Source organism: Onthophagus taurus, chromosome 3, assembly GCF_036711975.1.
Source record: "Onthophagus taurus isolate NC chromosome 3, IU_Otau_3.0, whole genome shotgun sequence".
NCBI classification, from domain to species: Eukaryota; Metazoa; Arthropoda; class Insecta; order Coleoptera; family Scarabaeidae; genus Onthophagus; species Onthophagus taurus.
Genome location: NC_091968.1, coordinates 8,525,297 through 8,536,913, shown reverse-complemented (window position 1 = coordinate 8,536,913; position 11,617 = coordinate 8,525,297). Strand labels below are relative to the sequence as shown.

The 11,617-nt window shown below is 33.4% G+C and overlaps 1 protein-coding gene across 1 annotated transcript; it reads left to right on the top strand.

Moving 5' to 3' along the window:
• Positions 1-9,291: 9,291 nt before the first annotated feature.
• On the top strand, positions 9,292-11,344 carry LOC111420591 (uncharacterized). The gene is made up of 4 exons (XM_071195058.1): positions 9,292-10,424; positions 10,486-10,770; positions 10,822-11,121; positions 11,179-11,344. Exons 1-4 carry the CDS (start codon positions 10,349-10,351, stop codon positions 11,196-11,198), a joined length of 681 nt encoding a protein of 226 aa, XP_071051159.1. The 5' UTR covers positions 9,292-10,348; the 3' UTR covers positions 11,199-11,344.
• The last annotated feature ends 273 nt before the right edge of the window (positions 11,345-11,617 follow it).

Genomic DNA, 11,617 nt, shown 5'->3' with positions numbered 1-11,617 from the left:
CAAGAAAGTATATTCCTGTTACCATAAAGCGCTTTCAACGATCTAAATGCCCTACCACAAAGCATACCCACATGACCAGAAAAAGACAGCTGCTCATCAATCACCACACCCAGGCTTTCAAGTTTAAAATATCAATGGCTGATTTAAATTATCAATATTAATGTCAACTCTATCAACATGTAACGCACCCTTCTTTTTTAGTATACAAGATACTTTGTGTTTTATTAAGATTAATCAGCAATGAATGTTGCTCAATGCGAGCACGCAGTTGCTGCAATTCATCAGTTACTCGAGTGCACACATCCGGCAACTCATGCCGAAAGAAGCTACAGTAAAGCTGCGCATCATCCGCGTACAAATGATACGACAGGGCACTTAAATCAGAAAATAGATTACAAGTAAAAATTACGAGATTATACCATTCACCCTAACTGACTGCTGCCTATCCTGAAGATAATTCCGAAACAACTCAACAGCCGCATAACTAATTCCAATGTAATGTAAGATTGACAGCAATAGATCATGATTTAAAATGTCAAAAGCCTTAGTGAAGTCAACATTGTCGATCTTCTCTCATCAAGAGACCTAACGACGTCATCAGTAAGGTCTAGCAGCACAGCTATAGTGTTTTCTGAAACGCAATTGTCTTTCAGGTAGAATATTATTTTCATTCAAGTGGTCATAAAGCTGTTCAACAATCACTCTCTCAAGTACCTTGGACAACGCTGGAAGTATTGTCACAGGCCGTAAATCCTTCAGAACCTTTACAGATTTTGACTTCGGCACTGGAGTTACAAGACCATTCTTCCAGGCAGATGGAAATACAGACTCCTGGAGACAGACATTAAATATGTGACACAAAACGTCAAGTATGCGAGGACACCACAACCTTATCATATCTAAAGAAATCCCATCAGAACCAATACCACCTGATTTTAAGGATGATAATAAATTCTCAATTGTATTAGCTGAGACAAGCTCAAACGTCAAATCACCACTCACACTACGCAGAGTCACTTGTGTTACAGTTTTTTTCACGAAAAACACGTTTCTCAGTACGGATGGCATTCGTAACCAAGTTGTGAAGATTCTTGTAATAAACAAAGTGTGCTTGTTTACGTGTTCGTTTATATTTCTTAAACGCAGCATTTTTTACTTTTATCAACTTTTTAATATTCCAGGTTATTCAAGGTAAAGAGTTTTTCTTTACATCCTGAGTTACAATAGGCGCATAAACGTCAAACAAAGCTAATAATGTTTCATTAAAACAATTAACTTTCTCATCAATAGAGATTAACTCAAAAACTATTTCCCAATTCATCCTGTTCAAATCATTATTAAAATCCTCGATATTAATATTACGTAAGTCACGATAGGTAATCGTTTTAGGAGAAGGAATGTTTTAATGTTTGAAACGAAAGCGAACCCTAGACATTTTAAAGAACTTCTCTGTTAGGTTGTAAAATGACCTCCTTTTTGCTGCCAGAAAATTTGGGTTTATAATCTCGGTGTTGTTGACTGCACTAACTGTAGGATTTTAAGTATTTGTGGATGAAAGAAAATCCCAAAAGGGAATCTAAAAACTTTCTGTTTATAATAGTTATCTTGAAACGAAAGCGAACCCAAGACCTTTTAAAGAACTTCTCTGTATGGTTGTGACATGACCTCCTTTTTGCTGCCAGAAAATTTGGGCTTATAATATTGGTGTTGTTGACTGCATTAACTAGCAAGGTTTTATGTATTTGTGGATAAAAGAAAAGGTCAAAAGGGAACCTAAAAACTTTCTGTTAATAAAAGTTGTCTTGAGACGAAAACGAAAGTAAGACATTTTAAAGAACTTCTCTGTAAGGTTGTAAAATGACCTCATGTTTGCTACCAGAAAATTTGGGCTTATAATCTCGGTGTTATTGACTGCATTAACTAGCAGGGTTTTATGTATTTGTGGATAAAAGAAAAGACCAAACGAGAACCTAAATCTTTCTGTTTATAAAAGTTATCTTGAAACGAAAGCGCACCTAAGACTTTTTAAAGAGCTTCCCTGTAAGGTGATAAAACGACTTCCATTTTGCCAAGAACTCAGATACTCACCAAGAACAATCAGTTTGCGTTCATGATGGATGATATCAAGGTATCAAAATCATTATTTAAACTTTACATGGAATTTTATATTCAGCGATGTGTTCAATCTGCTATTCAAAAATGGCTTCCTTTTTACTGCCAGAAAATTTGGGCCTATAATCTCGATGTTGTTGACTACATTAACCATCAGGGTTTTCTGTATTTGTGGATAAAAGAAAGGGCCACAAGGGAACCTAAATACTTTCTGTTTAATTCATTTTTATTTTGTAACTTTTCATTGCAACATAATTATAATTTATTTTATATTTAACGTGTTTTATTTACAACTTTACGTTTTTAAACTTAAGTTCTACATTCACATTGCTGTTTTACATGTGCCAAAAATTTACTATATGTATGAAGTTTTGAATACCAACGTTTGTCAATGATAACGCCTCTGAAGATGATCTTAATATAAGGTCCTTGTAAACATGTAAAGCGGATTTTTATTAACAATAAAACCAGTACGAAAGTGCAAAAATTTCAATCATTGATAATTTAAATTGATAAAAGAAAAAGTCACAAGAGAACCTAAGAACTTTCTGTTAATAAAAATTGTCTTGAAACGAAAGCGAACCTAAGGTCTGTTAAAGAACTTCTCTGTAAGGTTGTAAAATGATCTTCTTTTTGTTGCCAGAAAATTTGGGCTTATAATCTCGGTATTGTTGGCTGCATTAACTAGCAGGGTTTTATGAATTTGTGGATAAAAGCAAAGGCTAAAAGACAACCTAAAAACTTTCTGTTTGTAAAAGTTATCTTGAAACGAAAGCGAACCCAAGACCTTTTTAAGAACTTCTCTGTAAGGTTGTAAAATGACCTCCTCTTTACTGCCAGAAAATTTGGGCTTATAATCTCGGTGTTGTTGTCTGGATTAGTTAGCAGGGTTGTATGTATTTGTGTATGTATTTGTGTATAATCGCTCTCATGGATATTCCTGTCACTCCTCACTCATCTAACTCCCTCTTTCCAGCTCTTCACGGTTCTTCCAATCGTTCATTGCTACAATATCCAGTCAATTTTTTAATAATCTGTCCTCCGCCATTCGTTAACCTATAAGTTGGTTTCTCTCAATATCTTTCATTATTGTCCATAAGCTTGCTCTCCAGGTCGCGGGTGGCCTTTAGCTTGGGAGTGTTGAGCATCGTGGGACCTGGCGGCGTGGCCGAGATGGAAGCCTAATATCAGTATGAACTGGTAGAACTTATCTGGATTCCGTAGATCTCCGGGATCTCTGAGAGTCTGTTGTGCGGGTGGTAGCAGGTCGAGGTTCGGTATACCTACCATTATATGTTGCCATAAAATTAGTGTTGTGTAATGTTTAGTATTACGTCGTGCAAGTGATTCCTGGATAGTGAGGGCTCCACCTCCACGTGGCATAGTTTCCTCCGTAGATGAAGAGTTCTGCCCGGGTGCCACAAGTAAATGTGAGTATGATTGAAATTAAAACAAAGTTTTAAATTCTTTCAAATCTTCTCAGAGCATCCATCTACTCAGTTGCATTTATGCGATTCTTATTTCAGGTATCAGGTATTTCAGTGACTCTTGACTTTTCAAACATACATATTACAATATGTATACAACATCCTGAGTATTGAACATCGCATCGTTTCTTTTATTTCCATAATTGGTATTTCCAACTTTTTTGTCTAAAATGCCTAAATTTAAATATGTGCACAATACCTCTGTTATAACTCCTCTTCCTTGTCGCTCAGACGACATTTTGCCTTTTGAACCTTGAATTATGTACTTTGTGTGAGTTTTTGCCATCGACCATGCATTAAAATACTTTTTCACACTTCATAGCCACTTCTTTTGCTAATAGTGTTTTGTTACTCCCTTCTCATTCCCTTGGCAAAAATTAACTGATTTTTCCTTTTTGCCAAAATTTGTCTTCTCCATCTTCTTCATTTCTTGTCTAAAATACCTAATCCTAAATATGTGCACAATATCTTTTTTGACACTAGCCAAAATACCTTTTGTGAGTCACCGTCTTAATTTCTTCGCTAATATTATGGTTATCCTTTTTTTATTCTGTAGCTGATATTTAATTTTTTTAACCTTCGTTATAATTTAAGTTTTTTACTTTCTGGGTTAATTTAATATCCACTTCGGATTTCGGATTAATTAAAACTCCTTCGAGTGTTTCGTAAACATTGTTATCCTAAAGTATGCTCCTGGTATACCGTATAAACATATTTTCGTCGAAGAGACATTTTCGATGCTCTTTAAAATATTTCGAATGCCTTCGGTTCGGATATTACGCCTTTTTTTACTTAAGATTTCTCAAAACTCCTCTCATTCTTAACCCCGCGCCTCTATCTCCGTTCTTCTCTTTCGGCTTTAAAGACTTTTATCGGCGTTTTATGTTGGGCGCTAAAAGAAATTTAAAAGACGTAAATTCGGGTTTTTTTAATTGGACCCGAAAGCAGAAGTGAATGTAGCCGAATGAGCGACATTCACGTCCAGTTTTACATCGATTTATTAAACCTATTAGGTTTGCCCTTTGCCCAAATAGTTGTTTGGGGAAATTTTAATTATATTCCAGCTGTTGGCAATATCTTATCGGGAAAGCGTAAATATAAAGCAAAACTGACGTCGAAGAAACGAAAAGTACAACAACAACGAAAAGAAACGAACCAAACGGACGGCGGCGTTAACAATTTTTATGGTAATCATGTCGAGCAGTAACAACACTCGCGAAAAGCCACTAAAAATAACGAACGACGCCGGGAACAAATTAAATCCCCGTCGAACACAGAACGATAAATATTCAAACGAAGAGTAGAAGAAGAAGAAATCCTCTCACTCTCTTTTTTCAATGAAGAACCCATAGTACGAAGTAGAGAAGGAAAGAGTTGAGAAAACCGAAAGAGTTAAGGAGGAGGAAGAAGAAGAAAACGAGAGGGAGCAAGAGGTCCTCCGTAGGTGGTCCAGAGTTAGGGTTAAGATTGTAGATTCACCTTAACTGCTTGTTGACACACGAATTATCTCCACGATATCTTCTGAACGGAGTTAATAACAGCCTCTTTGGAACTTTGCATGTCTTTGCCTTAGCTTGAAAAAATCGAATCTACCTCTACAGCTTTTCCAATAAAAATAAGAAATTCACAGAATTTATTAAACTATGAAATTTAATTTGCTAATTCCTCTTGGTAATTTTGGTAAATATCGAAGCGGTAAATTCCCTTCAAATAGGTACTCAAATAAAACAGTTAAATTCTACGTGGTAAATAGATGTGCAGGAATTTCCAAGATAAGTGATGACGGTGAGCATATCTATAATATACATACAAGGAATAGAGAGAACTATTTCTGATGGTATTGGTTTCGGTGTATTAATATCTACCGCAAACGCAGGAACGTGTAGTCGGTAATTCAATGGTTTACGACCGAAGGAGGAAGTCGTTCGGATGAGTTTCGATAAACGCGCTTCCAACCAAGATATATCTATATACACTATTTCGTTTACATTGTGTGTAATAGACAGAAATGAGTATTATTCGCAATAATATTCAGTTTGTATAAATATTTATATAACAAGAAATCAAAGAAATTCTTTTTGTATTGTTATAGTCAAAAATTTATAATAAATTTTGCATGCTACGTTCTCCTTTGTATCATAGAAAAAACTAAATAACAATAAAAACCTTTTCCCATCCCTAAAACCCAATAAATCTGTGCTCATCCCATTCAACCCAAAGACACTCTTTTTCATTCTGTCATCTATTTCACCTACCCTATTTTACAAACATAGGTTAAACATGGGTGTCACCAAACTACAATAGACGTTTTAACAATAGGAATACAACGCATATGTTCGCCGTCGTCTTTGAAGGTGGATTATCTTTCGTTTTTGTGTAACCAAACCGAAATTTAACCATATGTTGCGTGTAGCCGCAAGAACATTAGCTTAACAGAAAAGTCGATTCGATGCTCTAAGTATGTAATAGAGGGTAGGGTCGGGATTCATAATCCACTTAGTGGTGATCGAAAATATGGTAACTACTTAATGGATTAAGAAGCCGTTTTCCGTTTAAACAAGTCTAAAGTTCGACGATGCCAGTTTGAAGTTTGTTCGCGGAGAGAATGTTGTGGGTTGTGACTAAGTAACGTTGAAGAGCTCGCTGTTTTGGTTTCAATGAAAATTTGATAATGTAAAATATTACATATAATCCTAACTACCTTGTTATTTATGAAGTATATGAGTTGAATCAATAATAAATTCTTGAATAATTAGATTTTGGAGTTCTATGTAAGTCGAGAGGTAATTGGTAATACGTTATCTCATCGACTCTGAAGTCCAAGTCGTTCAATACTTATTTGTTGTGATACGTTAACAAAAACCTCTTATCTCTAAGAAACTTTTCAATTATTAGATAATGTCTTATAGTACATAAATAAATCGAAAAAACGTTTAATTTTAGAGCATTGATTTTCAAGATGTAGAATAAATCTGTTATAATTCTTCTTCTGAGAATTGCATTGTACCATAAAATCAATACATAGTCATGCGAAGGTAAATTTTTAATTTATTCATAAGTATATTATATTATTATATAATTGTCATTATAAAAAAATTTTAGATCTTGAATTAGGATCTCCGCAAAACTTTGTAGCTCACGTTGATCACTTTTTGTTTCTTTCTTGGATGCCTCCATTGGAGTTTGGAAATTGTGCAATTACTTATTCTCTTCATATTATGAACTGGAACACTACAGATTATTTAACACCCGTTGTACAATTAAGTGGTCTGAAGTACGTTTTTGATTATTTTTGTTTATATCTTGTTTCTGCCGAAGATTTTATCTCATTTGTTGTATAAAGGAGCAAAAAGCTCATTAAGTATAACGTGGGAGTAGTTATATTATTGTTAGCAAAGTTCTTGTCCACACCTTATTGAAAATTTCTCCAAAATCACCTTTTCTAAAATTGCTTTTGTTCCTATCAAACAACAATATAACGTGATACCATGTTTATCAGCGTTTGTAATGTTTGTATCCAGATGAGGTGACGCTCCATCAAACACAGAAAGATTCACAACGACCCTTCCACAGACAGGATCCCTCGTGTTACAGTCTGATGAATGGTTGTTCAATTTGGTTGATATATGTAATTATTTGTTGAATTCTATAAATACAGTCAAGTCTAGTTGTTTTCCGGGTTCTTTTTCATAATTATCGGCTGATCTCCAAAGGCAAAAAAAAATAATCATCTTGAGATTTTTTCCTTTGGGGATATTTAAACGTACAAATGTAGAAACATCGCCCTACATTCTTATAAGTGACACAAAGAACTATGAATAACTTTCAGGAAAGACTTCCGAGCACATTACAAAAAAAAACTATTAGAACAAAAGTTGTAGCAAATCTTATTCTTAACAATACTGCTCTCTTGTACCTTTGCTCTTAGATGCATAGATATCGAGAAAACTACGAAAATATGAAAACTTGATGAATTCTTGTTTTTTGTAAGTTGTTGATGGTTACACTGGAGAATCTAAGCACATTGCAAAAAAAATATTAAGAACCAAAGTTGTAGCAAATTATGTTCTTTATAATTTTGTTTTCTTACACTTTTGCTTTTAGATGCATAGATATCGAGAAAAATACGACAATATGAAAATTTGATAAATTCTTGTTTTTTGCAAGTTGTTGATGGTTACAATGGGGAATCTAAGCATATTACAAAAAAAACGTTAAGAACCAAAGTTGTAGTAAATTGTGTTCTATACAATATTGCTCTTTTGCACTTTTGCTCTTAGATGCATAGATATCGAGAAAGATACGACATTATGAAAACTTGATGAATTCTTGTTTTTTGGAACTTGTTGATGGTTACACCGGGAAATCTAAGCATATTGCAAGAAAACTTTAAGAACCAAAGTTGTAGCAAATTGTGTTTTTTATAATTTTGTTTTCTTACACTTTTGCTTTTAGATGCATAGATATCGAGAAAAATACGACAATATGAAAATTTGATAAATTCCTGTTTTTTGCAAGTTGTTAATGGTTACACTGGGGAATCTAACAACATTACAAAAAAAACATTAAGAATCAAAGTTGTAGCAAATTGTGTTGTTTACAGTATTGCTTTCTTTCACTTTTCCTCTTAGATGTATAGATATCGAGAAAACTACGAAAATATGAAAACTTGATGAATTCTTGTTTTTTGTAAGTTGTTGATGGTTACACTGGGGAATCTAACAACATTACAAAAAAAACTTTAAGAATCAAAGTTGTAGCAAATTGTGTTGTTTACAATATTGCTCTCTTTCACTTTTCCTCTTAGATGCATAGATATCGAAAAAACTACGAAAATATGAAAATTTGATGAATTCTTGTTTTTTGCAAGTTGTTAATGGTTACACTGGGGAATCTAAGCATATTACAAAAAAAACTTTAAGAACCAAAGTTGTAGCAAATTGTGTTGTTTACAGTATTGCTTTCTTTCACTTTTCCTCTTAGATGCATAGATATCGAAAAAACTACGAAAATATGAAAATTTGATGAATTCTTGTTTTTTGCAAGTTGTTGATGGTTACACTGGGGAATCTAACAACATTACAAAAAAAACTTTAAGAATCAAAGTTGTAGCAAATTGTGTTGTTTACAGTATTGCTTACTTTCACTTTTCCTCTTAGATGCATAGATATCGAGAAAACTACGAAAATATGAAAACTTGATGAATTATTGTTCTTTGCAAGTTGTTGATGGTTACACTGGCGAATCTAAGCATATTACAAAAAAACCGTTAAGAACCAAAGTTGTAGCAAATTATGTTGTTTACAATATTGCTCTCTTTCACTTTTCCTCTTAGGTGCATAGATATCGAGAAAACTACGAAAATATGAAAACTTGATGAATTCTTGTTTTTTGTAAGTTGTTGATGGTTACACTGGGGAATCTAAGCATATTACAAAAAATAACTTTACAAACCAAAGTTGTAGCAAATTATGTTCTTTATAATTTTGCTTTCTTACACTTTTCCTCTTAGATGCATAGATATCGAGAAAATACGACAATATGAAAATTCGATGAATTCTTGTTTTTTGCAACTTGTTGATGGTTACACTGGGAAATCTAAGCATATTACAAAAAAGCTTTAAGAACCAAAATTGTAGCAAATTATGTTCTTTATAATTTTGTTTTCTTACACTTTTGCTTTTAGATGCATAGATATCGAGAAAAATACGAAAATATGAAAATTTAATGAATTCCTGTTTTTTGCAAGTTATTCATGATTACACTGGAGGATCTAAGCATAGTACAAAAAAACTTTTAGAACAAAAGTTGTGGCAAATTTTATTTTTAACAACGCTGTTCTCTTGTACCTTTGCTTTTGGATGCATAGATATCGAGAAAAATACGAGAATATGAAAATTTGATGAGTTCTTGTTTTTTGTACGTTATTGATGGTTACATTCGGGAATCTAAGCATAGTACAAAAAAACTTTAAGAACCAAAGTTGTAGCAAATTGTGTTCCATACGATATTGCTCTTTTACACTTTTGCTCTTAGATGCATAGATATCGAGAAAGATACGAAAATATGAAAACTTGATGAGTCCTCAAAGTCAAAAAAATTGATCAGATTAAGATTTTTTCCTTTGGGGATGCTTAAACGTGCAAATATAGAAACATCACCCTATGTCCTTTTAAGCAGCTAAGAAGGCAATCACCCATTTCAGTTGAAATTACACGAAGTGCTTCGTAGTTCGAAGCACTTTCAGGAGAGACTTCGTCGATATATCAACAACTCCGTTTCCCCGACATAAATTTTCAAACGAAGGACCATAAAATGGCTTAAAATAATAAAATTATTTTTTTGTGCGCCTCTAACTGCCTTTTGAAACATGGGAGATCTTTTTGCCGCGCCCACGTCTTCAGCTACCTTATATCGGGCAAGTGGTCAAGAAATCTGATGAAGCTGTTGTTCAGCGTTGCCAACCAATACCGGCCAAATATATGTATGAGTTGGATCAAAAATAAATAAATTCTGGAATAATTAGATTTTGGAGTTCTATGTAATCCGAGACGCAATTGGTACATAGAATCTGATATAAAATATAGGTCACGTTATCTTATCGATACTAGCGCAAGTTATTCAATACTCAAGATATTTCTTTCGATGTGTTAACAAAACCCTCTTATCTCTAAGAAACATTATTAGATAATATCTTTTAGTATATAAATACATCGAAAACGTTTAATTTTAAAACATTGATTTTCAAGATGTTGAATAAATCTGTTATAATTCTTTTTCTGGGCATTATATTGTGCCATAAAATCTACGCACAGTTATGTCAAGGTAAACTTTTTAATTTATTTATAACTACATTATATATATTGTCATTTAAAAAAATTTTTAGATCGTGAATTAGGACCACCGCAAAATTTTCAAGCTCGCGTTAATGAGGTTTTGTTTCTTAATTGGCTGCCACCAGCCGGATTTGAATCTTGTGCAGTTACTTATTCGCTTCATATTCAAAACATGAACACTTCAGAGTATTTAACACCCATTGTACATTTGGGTGGTTTCAACTACATTTTTGATTATGATAAATACTGTAAAACATGTCTTCACATGAGAGCTGTGCTCTTCGCTCACAATAGTGGCCGAACATCACCCTTTAGCACACTTGTTGCTTTTTTAAGTACAATTTTAATTTTTAATGAGAATTTGTTTTGATGTAATATTTTTTTAGCTCCGGTGGTTCCACAAGGTCCTCCAACTTCTCTATTTCTTAACCGTACAGAAACAGCTTTAGGGATTTATTGGTCACTTCCGGAAGGTTTTGAAAACTGTGGCCGTTTCTTTAGTAATTTCCTAACTATTATGTCGAGAGAGACAGGACAATTCACGATTTCTTTCCCAATGAGTGGAGCTTCTAATTCTTTCTATTTCTCGTATCCACCAGGGCATCCACTTGTCTGTCAAGAAGTAGATGTTGAAGTGGCCATTTCTTTTACAGCAGCAACAACTATTACTGGAACTACTATATTTGGTAAACAATTTTTTTTTGTATTTAGTAAAAATGTCAATTGTATTTATTTATTTTTAGGACCACCTGGACTTTGCTAACAAAGTCTATAAAGAAGAAACTTTACTAAATTAACGAGCAACTCGTTATTAATTGTTTAATTCTTTTACAATTACTATAAAGTTTAATGTTTAAAAAAAAATTTTTTTTTTAATTGTCTTTAAATAAACCTTCAATTTTAATGAAAACGAAATTTGATTTGTGCAAATCTTTATAAATAAAAAGTTTTTGAATAGAGTGAAAAGACGTATTCACAGGCTTTAATTTGGAAAAAGTATCTCTTAAATTGGACACGAAAGGCTCATACTCAATAGATGGATTAGTAGGTATGAAGAACTCTTCAGGAAGTCTTAGTGGTTGTTCGTAAAGCAGTTCTGCTGAGGAGCAACCTAGATCTTCCTTTAGAGATGTTCTTAATCCTAGTAGGATGAGGGGTAGATTATTGTTCCATCTAGTAGTG

Excerpts from the sequence above, each read along its gene's own strand:
- LOC111420591 (XM_071195058.1), top strand. The coding sequence starts at position 10,349 with ATGTTGAATAAATCTGTTATAATTCTTTTTCTGGGCATTATATTGTGC. Across the intron at positions 10,425-10,485 it reads CTACGCACAGTTATGTCAAG|ATCGTGAATTAGGACCACCG; the intron begins GTAAACTTTTTA and ends AAAAATTTTTAG. Across the intron at positions 11,122-11,178 it reads TACTGGAACTACTATATTTG|GACCACCTGGACTTTGCTAA; the intron begins GTAAACAATTTT and ends ATTTATTTTTAG.